This window comes from Serinus canaria, chromosome 24 (assembly GCF_022539315.1).
Source record: "Serinus canaria isolate serCan28SL12 chromosome 24, serCan2020, whole genome shotgun sequence".
Lineage (NCBI taxonomy): Eukaryota > Metazoa > Chordata > Aves > Passeriformes > Fringillidae > Serinus > Serinus canaria.
The window spans coordinates 6,110,528-6,123,374 of record NC_066337.1 but is presented as its reverse complement, the minus strand read 5'-3'; the positions used below and the strand labels follow the sequence as shown (position 1 = coordinate 6,123,374).

At 48.2% G+C, this 12,847-nt stretch overlaps 1 protein-coding gene across 4 annotated transcripts in view; it reads right to left on the bottom strand.

Annotated features, from left to right (window-relative positions):
- Positions 1–7,353, bottom strand: part of NCAM1 (neural cell adhesion molecule 1) — an 80,162-nt gene extending 72,809 nt beyond the window's left edge. For all 4 annotated transcript variants that reach the window (XM_050983520.1, XM_050983521.1, XM_050983523.1 and 1 more), the window contains exon 1: positions 7,285–7,353. In XM_050983520.1, coding sequence (XP_050839477.1) covers positions 7,285–7,339 — 55 coding nt within the window. In that variant the 5' untranslated portion in view covers positions 7,340–7,353. The remainder of the gene's footprint in view (positions 1–7,284) is intronic.
- Between the last annotated feature and the right edge of the window lie 5,494 nt (positions 7,354–12,847).

Below are 12,847 nucleotides of genomic sequence, written 5' to 3'. Positions count from 1 at the left end.
ATTGTGCTAACACCACCAAACTGGCTGCTCCTATTTAAAATTGTGCAAAAATTCACAGATTAGAGCCCAGATTGCCAACATTGTGCCAACACCCCCAATCTGGCTGCTCCTATTTAAAATTGTGCAATAATTTACAGATTACAGCCCAGTTTGCCAATTTTGTGCCAACACCACCAAACTGCCTGCTCCTATTTTTAAAAATGCAATAATGCCACAGATTAGAGCCCAGATTGCCAATTTTGTGCCAACACCACCAAACTGGCTCCTCCTCCTTTGGTTTTATTCAAACCCAGCCTTAATTATCCCATGTATGAAGGTGCTGGAAAAAAAATGGGATTTCAATTTTGGAATGCTTAATGCACATCAGTCTTCACTGTAAAAAGATCTGCACTTTATAAATAAATGTTTAGGGTTTTTTTTCCCATAAAACAAGGACATTTACAATCCCACAGTTTGATTTCAGGGACAATTAACGAAATTCTGCAGGGATATATTGCAGTTGTAGTCACATTTAAAGTATTTTTCATACAGTTGCTTTTGGGATAAGAGATCTTAAACATCTGGAAAAGCCCATTCAAATATGGAGGCAACGATTTTCTACTTCCATTGTCTAAAATCTTCATCACTTGATTTCATCATTTATCACCTGCTCAATTCCCAGCTCAGCCAGGGCTCTCCTCTGGAAAGGACCTTGAATTTCACTGATTCTGACCAAACTCTGCCCAAAACGTGGCCTGAACGTTACCTGGCTCGTTTCTTCCTCTAGCCCTTCATTTCACACAACTCCCCATTTCTGTCACAGGTTTTCCCTTTCACGTCTTTGCAGTCATATTTCAAATTAATCAATGTGCTAAATGACAATTAACCATAAACCAGCAACAAACAATTAACATTCTTGTTCATCCTAACGACTCAAGGGTGATAAATGTCATGAACATAAACAAAGAGGGAAAAGTCAATTAAATATTCAAATTAGCTTCTATTGTAGCTATTTTTATAAGAGTAGAGGTAGGAAAACCACAGAAGGATTGGGGTTGGAAGGGACATCTTGAGGTTATGCAGGGCAGGAGGGGAGGGCAGGAGGTCACCAGGGGTCTGGCCAGGTGTGTTCTGGAGGTCCATGGATGGAGAATCCACAATCCCTCCACTCAACCTGGCCCAGGATTCATCCAACAAAAAAAGATATAAAAATAAATAAAAATAGGGATTTTGGTGTGTTTGCACACGTGCAGAGAGGAATCACAGAATCACAGAATTTCTAGGTTGGAAGGGACCCATGTTCTAACAGCTCAACGAGGTCATGGCACTAAGTGCCACATCCAGTCTTTTTCTGAACACATCCAGGGATGGTGACTCCACCACCTCCCTGGGCAGATGATTCCAGTATTTGACCACTCTTTCTGTGAAAAACTTCCTCCTTAAATCCAGCCTGTATCTCCCTTGGTGCAGTTTGAGTGTTTGTCCTCGGATCTGCTGTACTCCAGCTCGTGGTGCCTTCACTCCTCCCAGCAGGGATTTATCCACACCCACATCCCCTCCAGCCTTCTCTCTTCTCACACCAAGGTGCTGCTCCAGCCCCTCTGCTGTAAATCCAGGACCCCACACTCCAGCAGTGAGGAGCAGGTGGATTTTCAGAGAATGAACCTGACTTGCCTGATTTTAACAACAAACTGTGCAAAGTCCCTACCCTGATTTACCCAGTGGCTCTAACAGTCTTAAACACTGAGCTGGAAAGAAAACATAAATATTTCTGTTCAAGACATGATGGGATTGACAATTCTGCAGCAATTCAAGCAGTGAGGAGCTCCTTTAAATGGATTTTGTCCTGGCCAGTGATGCCCTGGTGAAGTGATGGACATTTGTTTTCACTCAAAATAAATCAAATCTGCTTCCCATTTTAAGAAATTGACCATTTCAATGGATTTCCTGATATTTTTCCACCCTATTCTCCCCAGGTTGTACTGAACCAGCCAACTCCCATTTTCCCAACACCCCTGTCACGAGATGTGGATGGAAAGAGAGGATGGGTCAGCCCTGCCCAGATCCCATCAGTGCCCACAGCCCCAAGGGGATTTCCTTGCACCAGAGGTGGGGAATGGCCCTGCCTGGGCCAGAGCAGCAGGAATGGCTGTGGGACCAGGGCCTGCCACCCCTGGGCTCTGCCCCCTCTCTGACCTGGTTTTCAGCCTCAGTTTACCTGGGCCCTTTGGTGCCTCCACCCCGGGCAGGGCAGGAGCACTGAGCCCAGGCTGAGCAGACCCAGACTCCTGAAATCCCCCCCCTTTCCCAACCCCAGCTCTGATTCTGCAGAGGCAAGTGCAGACATTCATCTTGAGGCACAAGCACAATTTTTATCTTGTTCTTGCTCCGTGCTTTCTGCTGCAAGCACCAGCAGAATGATCTCCATCCTAATTATTATTCACGTGGAAGAATTCAGATAACTCCCCCTGCTCTTAAGCACAGCTCTGTGTGACTCTACCCCACAGCTGCTGCTGCTGCTTCAGAGGAATCTTAAAGCAATTTGCACTTGCTTTGCAGGATAAACCTCCCATTGTGTGCTGCTCCCCAAAAATCAGCTTTTCCGGCAGCTGCCTGCAGATCTGGAGCTCTCAGGACTGAGGCTGCTCATGTCCCACGTTTGTCCCAGGCAGAATTTAGCTGAAGCACCTCCAGCACACAAATTCTTGGGTCAAAAGCCACCTCGGAAGGCAAAGCTCTAACAGGGCCCAAAAAACGCTCTGGGGAAGTTTTCAGGTGGCCTTGGGTATGTTAAAAAGATGTCAGCACCTCCCGTGGTGGGGGAGTGCTCCCCTGGATGCCCAGTTATTCCCAGTGCCCCCCTGGATGCCCAGTTATTCCCAGTTATGCCCAGTTATTTCCAGTCCTCCCCTGGATGCCCAGTTATTCCCAGTCATTCCCAGTGCTCCTCTGGATGCCCAGTTATTCCCAGTTATTCCCAGTGCCCCCTGGATGCCCAGTTATTCCCAGTGCCCCCCTGGATGCCCAGTTATTCCCAGTCATTCCCAGTTATTCCCAGTGCCCCCCTGGATGCCCAGTTATTCCCAGTTATTCCCATTCTCCCGGTTAATGAACAGAAGGAAAACACAATCCTGTTTCCTGGTCGTTTCCAAAGTCCGGTATTTACAAGTGAGTCCCTTCGCTGGTTTCACATCCCTGGGAAGGGACAGAACTGGGAAATAAACAAAGGAATCAACCCCTCAATGCAGAGGGCCTGGAATGCCCTGCCCTGGGAGCATCAGAGCCTTGTCCAGCCCAGGGTGCTGTGGGACAAGGTTTGCCATGGAATCAGAGCCCCTGAGGCTGGAGAAGCCCCCCAGGCCATGGAGCCAAGCTGTGCCCAGCCCCACCCTGCCCAGCAATGCCAGGGACACCTCAGGGATGGGCAATCCAAAGCTCCCAGGGCAGCCCTGCCCGTGTTTAACCCTTCCCATTGGGAAATTCCTCCTGAAACTGTTTTTTGTGCAACCAGAGAATTGTCAAGGCTGGAAAAGACCTTTAGGATCATCGAGTGTCATTGCCAGCCCTGCAGCAGCACCGTGTTCAGCACTGAACCCTGCCCCAAGTGCATGGGCACGGATTCTCTGGGCACTTCCAGGGATGGTGACTCCATCCTGTAGGTGCCATTCATCCTGGGAAGGTCTGGAGTCTCCATCACTGACTCTCCAGAGAGGGATTATCTGCTTTACCATCACCACAGTGCAAAGTGCTGGACTGGAAGCCACACATTTATTTTAATCTGAATTTTATCCTTGATTTTGCTCTATTTTCCTCCATTCCCCGGGCACTGCAAACCCAAAGGCAGGAACACCTCCCAGCACAGGCTGCCTGAGCAGGAGCTGCCATTTGGCTCTGGGTCACCTCAAAAGGCATCGCTGCTGAGGAGCAGCTGCATTTCCCCACCAGGCAGCAGCAGGGCCCGGCTGCCAAGCCCTGCTCATTTCCATCCCGCACAGCCAGCCCTCTGCTCCATGCTAATGGCTTTTCCTAAACAAAAGGAGCCACAGCCAGCCCAGAGCTGACCTTCACGTTTGCTCCTGTGATTTGGATGCCTCAAAGTCCATTTGCCTGGTGGCTCTTTTTTTTTTTGGGTTTTTTTTTTTTCCACATTAATTCCTGAAAAACATGCGCAAAGGAACCCTCCAGGAGAGAGGAGCTGCTGGGAGCCGTAGTTCCCTGGCAGACACACCCTCAGCCCAGTTATTCCCATTCTCCCAGTTTAGAAACAGCAAGGAAAACACAATTCTGTCTCCCGGTCGGTTTCAAAGCCCTGTATTTACAAGTGAGTCCTTTGCTGGTTTCACACCACATTTCACATCCGCGGGAAAGGACAGGATTGGGAAATAAACAAAGAAATCAACACCCTCTTTTCCCAGCACCTGGAAAACCGTGCCCTGGTGGCATCAGATCCTTGCAGCTTCCTCAGAATCCCCTGCATAAAAGCCTCAGCACAATCCCAGGGGAAGCAGCTCCTGCCCAGCTGCCTGCAGAGGCGTTTGGGGAGCTCACAATGCCCATCTCACCTTGAACACACTGCCAAACCGATGTTTCCACACCCCCCAGAAACCCACCCCGAAATCCCAGAAATGTGCCCTTTTTATACCACCAGCTGTGTAAGATAATGAGGAGAACCGCAGGATGGCCTTGGAAATGAGAAATAAACTGGGCTTTGTCTCCTCCCCGAGCCATCCCCCTGCTCCTCGCAGACTGATGGCAGCAGATGCAGGATCCCCATCCCCATCCCCTCCTCCTCCTCCTCCTCGTTCCCCAGCAATTGGTTCTGCTTCCCTGGCAGGGAATCCATGGCCTCGCCCTCCCACCCCAAACAAACAGGAAAACCAGCAAACCCCCCCGGCATTCTGCACCCGACGGCAGAGCAGTTATCCTTAAAATACATTTCTGGAGCCCAGCCAGGAAAAGTGAAGGCACTTTCAGCCTGGAGAGCAGCCACAACGTTTAACACTTAAAAACCGGGTAGCTGTGAAGTTACTCGTTTGAAATGTCCTTAAAAAAACCTCTGACAAAACCCATGGGCTAAAGACCCAAAAAAAATCCAAAAAACAACCCAGCCCAAGAGTCAAGTCGGGATTTTTCAAGTTGATGTGTTAAGGGGATAAAGTTGATAGAAAATCCTCTCTATTTTTTAGGAACCCACAGTTCTCAGGATGGACATGAAAGGAGAGGAGCCATCTGCTCCATCTATAAATCAGCTTCTACACTATCAGAGAATGTTTTAATTTTACAGCAGACTAAATAAAATAAATCATCACTACCACAGGCCACGGGGGTACACACGAAATGGAATTATTCTGAAAGCCATAAAAAACACGATTTGGGTGAGCCCACCCCACAACTGTGCTCACACTACAGTTTCCTCAGGGACTCCTCACTGATAAATATCTCCCTCTTGCCTCCTCTCACATTTAAGCTTAAGGGTTTTCTTAGCAGCACAATCAGAAAATAAATAAAAATAAATAGAACACCCTCTTGCACTGACATCTCCACAGCTTTCAAAGCAAAATTCCTTCTCCCCCATCACAGAGTGGTGAGCTCAGCTGGGGGAAAAAAGAAGGAACACGACCAGAGCATCCTTTAGGGTGGAAAACAGAGCTGGATGTGCTTGGTGCTGCTTTCACCATAAACACGGCTGCTGCTTTGTTCTAGCTTTTTAATATTTTATTTGGTTTTTGTGTTCTCCATTTTGTGCTGATTTAACAGATCCAGCTGTGCAGCTTCCTAGGCTGTCTCCATATTCATAATTATTATTATTGGATAAACATGTATTCGAGTGGGGCAACAGATGAGATGCAGATAATTTTTCTTTTGCTTACTCCCATTTATTTCCCCTAGGGGGGAAAAAAAAAAAACAAAACCACCAAAAAACCCCCAAAGCAGGCGCTTTATAGTGGCGTCCCCCAGCTGAGGAAGGCGGTGGGGAGGTGTCAGGGAGGCGAGGCTGTGCCATGCAGGAGCAGGGATGTGCAGCCGAGAATGGGAGGGTGTGGCCGGGCGGGATGCGGAGCTGGGCACGGCTGGAACGGGAGCGCGACCCCCGCGCCGTGCCCAGACCCTCTCACAGGCACTCCTCCCTTTTATTTTAATTTAACCGAGGCTAAACGGCAGCGCTGTGCCCGCGAGAGCCGGGCAGGGCTCGGGGTGGGCGCTGCGCTGATGATAAACAGGTGGCTCGGCTTTGGCAGCAGCCCTGGGGACACTGGTGGCACTGTCACCGCTGTCACCGCGAGCGCACACAGAGCCCCAGCCGCGGTAATTGCTTAAGGAGATAAAAATCCTCAGCGTGGGGAGGGCTGGTGGGCACGGAGGCAGGGATGGAACACGGCAAGGACAGACACACCGACAGCCCCAGGGAGCGCGGGGACACGGACACGGCGCCCGGAAAATCCCGGAGCGCTCCGGGGCTGCCCGCCAGGCGCGGTGACAGCCGCGGGGTGGCGGTGGCACAGCCAGCCCGGGATGCTCCCGAGGGACGGGGAACGAGGGCTGAGGAGCACAGGACAGCACGGGACAGGCAGCGAACACCGGCGGGGCGCAGCGCGGCTCGGGAGCGCTCCCCGGGGAGCGCCGGCACGGACAGCGCCGCGGAGGAGGGACAGACGGACGGACGGACGGATGGATAGCACAGGGCTGCAGATCGGAGCGGGGATGGACCGCACGGAGCGGGGATGCGGCTCGGAGCAGGGATGCCGGCTGGGGCGGGGCCGGCGCAGGTGTGGCCGCTCCATCCCGCCGCTCCCAGCCCACCTGCCGCTCCCGGACCCGGGCGGGGGCGACCCGGGCGGTCACCGGCGGCTACCGAGCGGCCACGGCGGGGCCACCGCACCACCGCTCGCGCCCGGGGCCGCTCCACAACGGCAGCGCCCCGCGCCCCTCCTTTTTTCTACCTTTTTTTTTTTTTTTTTTTTCCTCTCCTTCTCCTCCTCCTCCTTTTATTATTCCAGCCGCTCCACGGCGATCGCATCCCTGGCTCCCTCCCTGGCCGCGTCCGTGCCCCGGCGGCGGAGGGCGGCGGCCGCGGGAGCATCCTCGCGGTGCGCACCGAGCCCGCCGCGACACCGCACGCAGCATCCCCTCCGCGCCCATTGTCTGCGCCCCCCCGCACCGACCCCCGGCCCCGGGGGAACCCTGCCCAGCCCACCCCAGCCCGGCACCCTCCTCCTCCTCTTCCTCCTCCTCTCCCTGCCGAGCCCCCGCAGCCCGGGGTCCGCCCGACCCCATTGTTCGCGGCGCGCCCCCGCCCCGCCGTACCTGCGGCCCGCAGCAGGACGAAGGCGCAGGGCAGCACGGCGAGCGGCAGCAGCATCGCACCGGCGGGAGGGCGAGCCGCTGGCCGGGGCTGCGGGCGCGGGGAGGGCGCGGGAGCCGAGCCCGGCGTGGCCGCTCCGCTCAGCGCTGCGCCCGGCGCGTCCCGGCGCCGCCGCGCTGACTGACAGCGCCGCCGCAGCGCCGCGATCCCTGCGCCCGCCGCGATCCCTCCGCCGCGACAAGTAGTGCCGCGCTGCTGCGCGCCGGGAGGGGGGGAGGGGGGGGAAAGAGCTTTGTCTGGGGAGGAAACGAGCAGAGGAATGAGGAAAGAGTTGTCATTGATTGTTGTCACAACAACGGTATTTACTGTCATAGCATCATTGCTAATTGCTATTATATTATTATAATATAAGTTTATTTATAAGTAATTAATAATATAATAATAAACAGTATACTAATATAATATAATATAATATAATATAATATAATATAATATAATATAATATATAATATAATATAATAATATAATATAATATAATATAATATAATATATATAATACTGATGCGACGATTAATAATATACTATATTTAATAATTAATAATATAGAATATTACTATAATTATATATGGAGGCAGGGATTATATATATTATATTATATTATATTATATTACATTACATTACATTACATTACATTACATTACATTACATTACATTACATTATATTATATTATATTATATTATATTATATTACATTATATATTTGTATAACATTATCGTTAATTATCATAGCATCATTATTAGTAATTATCAAGTAGTATAATAGTATTAGAATATAGATTATTCTAAGGTGTATAGAATGTGTATCTAACACATATTTAAATATGTGTATATGATATGTATTATGTGCTATAGAAAATGGGTAGTTAATCTTTATGCAAATAAATATTATTATATTATTATATATTGTATTATATATCACTCCTATTGTATTCTATTTATTCCATTCTATTCCATTAATTATTATCACATTATATTATAGTATTAATATATATTTTTATATGCTATATATATGCTTATATATGTTATATATATTTATACTGCTATATATGTTTATATATGTTATATATGTTTATATATAATATATATATATTATACATGTTTTTATATGTTATATATGTTTATATATGTGTTATATATATGTTTATATATGTTATATATGTTATATATATTATACATGTTTTTATATGTATATATGTTTATATATGTTATATATGTTTTTATATGTTATATATGTTTATATATGTTATATATATTATATGTTTATATATGTTATATATGTTTATATCTGCTATATGTTTACATGTGTTATATATGTTTATATGTGTTGTTTATATTTATATAACATAGATATGTTAATATATTCTATATCTATGTTTTTGCAGCAGAAAGCCAACCTTGCCCTCAGAGTATTTGGGATAAAAACCTGAGGCAGAAATCCCTGTCTATCCTGAAAACAACGAGCTGAGTTCCACACATTGGGTATATTTCTTATTATGAAAGGTACAGAGTTTGCAGCAATTATTACCCAACCTGTCGAGATTAAATCTCCGTGAGCTTGGCCTGAAAAGAGCAAGCCCAGAAGAGAACCAAGCAGCCTTCCACAACATCTCTGTTTTTATTGGCATGGGCAGATGGAGGCAGGACAAGGGCGGGGGTCTCGGGCCTGCAGAGGGGATGTGTAAATGGAATTTTGGGGAGGAATTCCTGCCCCAGCCCTGGAGCACCCTGGGACAGAGGGAGGTGTCCCTGCCACCTTGTACAAACGACCTTTGGAGCATCCAGAAGAAGTTCAGAGGCTGCTGTGGACACAATTTTATAAACTGAGGGGTTTCCATGAAATCCCAGTCATCCTCTCCCCAAAAATCAGCAGAAGAGTGGAACCCTTGCACAGCAGGAATATTCCTCTGGAGTGAACATCCCATCAGTTAAGGCAGCTCTTCTTCCCTGCAAGCTGACATCCCCAAAAACTGGAGCAGAAGGATCTGAAGAGAGAATATTGCACACAACCAGCACCATGAATTCCTGTGTGCTGTGGGGAGCAGTTGTTGGTGTTGGAGATGTCAGCAGATCCTCACTCCTATTAAACAATATTTTAGTCCCTGACGTGGGAGTTTTAACTGCCAGGGTGGATCAGGGGAAGAACTCCCATGGAAATCAGCAAAGTCACCCCAAAGCCCCTCCAGCCCAGGGATGGGGCAGAATAAAGGAGAATCTGGAGACACCATTTCACCTGGAGCAGAATTCCTGAAATACGAGATTTTCTCCTCAAAACACTTGACAGAGCAAAGGCACCAAGTGTCCAGCCTGAGTTTGGGCCTCCAAGTAATTTAAAAACAAAATCATGGCTTTGATAATGAAAATCCAATGGAGACGAGTCCCAGGCACATCCAAATGGAATGAGGTGCTCCAAGTACATTACCTGACACATTTCCCTTTTTTTTTGGCCATTAACAGAGGTTTATGGGCCATGCCTGTGCATTTAATATATAAAATGAAAAGGGGAAAAAAATCCCATCAATCAATAACTGAAGTGCAAGTCTCTGTTCCTGACTTCACTGGGTACTTGGCATAAAAGCCAGCAGGAAATTTGAAGTTTTCTGCCACATTTAAAAGCAGCAGCAGTGGAATCTGTCAAATTAATTCCACTTCTGCCATGCAAATATAATAAAAGTGAATTTTAACTCTACAGGCATTTCACAAATATCAGAGCCAGACTTTTATACCACAAAGCAGAGCTCTCCCTTATTTGGAGGCTCTGGAAAAGGGGCAGAATTAGGGAATGCACCTCAGAATTCCTCCTGGCCAGAGGGGGATGATTCTGTGCTCTGCAGATGTTTGTGGTGATGGATAACAACACTATGCAAAATGACCTCAGATCAATATTCTTCACAGCCAGGCAATAAAAGCAGAGACAGTCCCTTGAAACATCCCTCTCTCAGCCACAGATTATTTTTAAAAGCCTTAATATAGAAGAAGAGTAAGAGTATCTCCCTCTCCTTTTCAGACAAGGTGGCTCACCAAGATATTCCTGTGCTCTGGTGGTGTCACAAACCAAGGAATGAGGGTGAAGTCATCAGAGCAGGGGAGGTAAAATTACAGCCCAGAAATTCAGAACCTCACACTCAAACCCTCTGCTCTGTGTGCATCCCTGGAGCTCCCAGCTGGATCCTGGATTTCTCCTGGAGTTCTGCTGCCCACAGCCAGGGATGGCTCCTGCCCAGAGCTGGGAGGTTTGGATGTGGAGCTGCTGGCCATGGGAATACCCAGGGAAAGGATGTTCCCCTTCCTGGCCCTGCTCTGTCAGTCTGACTCACAGCTCACATGGCACCCAGCTGCTGGCATTCCTGGGAGTCACCTGGCACTGGTGGGAACGCAGGAAATCTTCCATCTTTGAGGATAAAATGTGACATTTGACATGCAGCCTTCCGTGCAGAAAACCACTCCACACTGCCAGTGTGCACTAAATGTCTCATTTTAATATTTTTAACCTACCCAGTCAACTCTGGTGCTTCAATTCAGAGGAGAGGAGGATTCTCAGCTGAGCAGAATCACAGAAATGAAAAGGCTGTACAGACTACATGAGGATTAATTGACTGTTCTCTTCCTCTCTCCCCATGGTGTCACTGGTTTCTGTTTTAATTTAAAATATTAAAGGTATTTAAAGCACCTCCATCACCCAGTGCCTCCAAATAACAGACATCAGCATCACTAATACCTGGCTATTTTAAAAGAACAGCTGTTCTAGTTGCTGTTTTTATTTATAATAATATTTATTCCAGGCCTCACCATCACATCACGGGCATTAATGCAAGTGTAAAACCAGTGTGTGCAAAATTAGCAGAGGAGAGACTAAAACCAGAGGGTGTCTGATGGTAGCAAGCAATAAAGGATGGTTTTAATTGAAAAAATCCATCCCTCAGTCTGCTTTGATTTAACAGGAGTACAAATAAGCCTGGCAGGAATGTTCAGGCACATGTGGAAGCTCTGAGGAGCCTCATTCCCTGCCCAGGGAGGGCACTGCCAGACCTACAGCCAGCACACCCACCCAGAGCTGCCTCTGAGGCACCAGGGACCACTTGGAACCTCAGAGAAGGCTCCCCCATCCCCCCAAAGTAAAGAGCTATCCAAAAACCCACCCAAAAAAGGAGTAATTGACAACTTTTTGCTCCTGTCTCTCCTTCCACAGGGAGCTCCTTGCCAGTCAGAGCTGCAGAAGATGAATCCACTGGAGCAGAACTGGGCTTTCATTTTCCTCTTGCTGAGAGGCAACCAAACAGGATGGTGCTGATTGCCCCCAAGGCAGGCAGGTAGGCACTCATCCCAAGGGAAAAAGGAATATTTCCATTTTGAAATCAGCCCAGAGCAGAGCTGAATGTTTCCCCAACATTCTTTGGTTGTGACTGGGTTTCAGGCACAGAAGAATAAAACTTGTAACAGAATCTCACTCTCTGACTCTGTGTTATGTCAGCTTCACATTTCTCTAAAAATATTGTGGAGAGGATAAAAATATGAGTAAAGGAGTGTTTCTATTTTTGCATAATGGTCTTAAGATGGTGCTGAAATGCAGTGAGAAAGAAAAAGATCCTGGAAAATTCTTGCTGTTGAGGCAAAAATAATTTTTTTCTGGAACTGAATACATCCTCTGCTTTGTTACCAAAGCGTGGATGGAGGCTCTGGGACTTACAACATCCAGGTTGTTTTGAGGCAGCTTCCCAGGCACATCTGGATGCTGAAATTCGGCCATGAAACCTTTGGGCACCACTTTTGGAATTGAATCTTTGCCATGACCAGTCTGGGGGCCCGAATTCACTGGTGAGCATCACCCCCAGACCCCAGGGCAGCTGCTGCCCCCCAGTCCTGACCATGATTTTCAGAGCTCTGTCTCCATCCTTGGTGTTCAGTTTTGATTGCTGCTGCTCTTGTGCTCCAGTCTGAATTAGAGTGAAATTAAATGATTTCCTGAACACAAGATGCTGCTCCACAGACAGGTTCTTCACACAAAGCCCTCAGCAATAAAAGTCCTGGTGGCTCTCACCCCCACATCAGGGTGAGGAGGTCCCAGGCTGGCAGGAATGCCACTGAAGCCACCCAGATGGGGTCAGGAGAGCATCTTTGGTGTGGCTCTAGCCCTCCTCACCCCGGTTCCATCTCTGCTGAGGAGCTGCTGGGTGACACATCAGCAGCTCTGTGCTGGCAGGAGCGGGGCCAGATGATGGAAGATGATGCATTTCCCTGGCAGATGTCTGCCATCTGCACAGCTGCTCCAGCCTCTCTTGCAGAGGGCTGTGCTCGTTATGGGAGGGGAAAAAACCAGCACAGAAACCTTTGCTAGGGCTCAGGATCCTCTTTGAAGGCATTTTGGTGCCAGTCAGGTAGGACAATCAGGGACAGACACTGCCTTTGGCAGCCAGGGGGGCCCCAGGGCCTGGAAGTTGTGATAAATCTCCTGGAGACAAGCACAGCATCACCCCTAAACAGAGCTCAGCTCCTGCAGCTTCCCTGCCC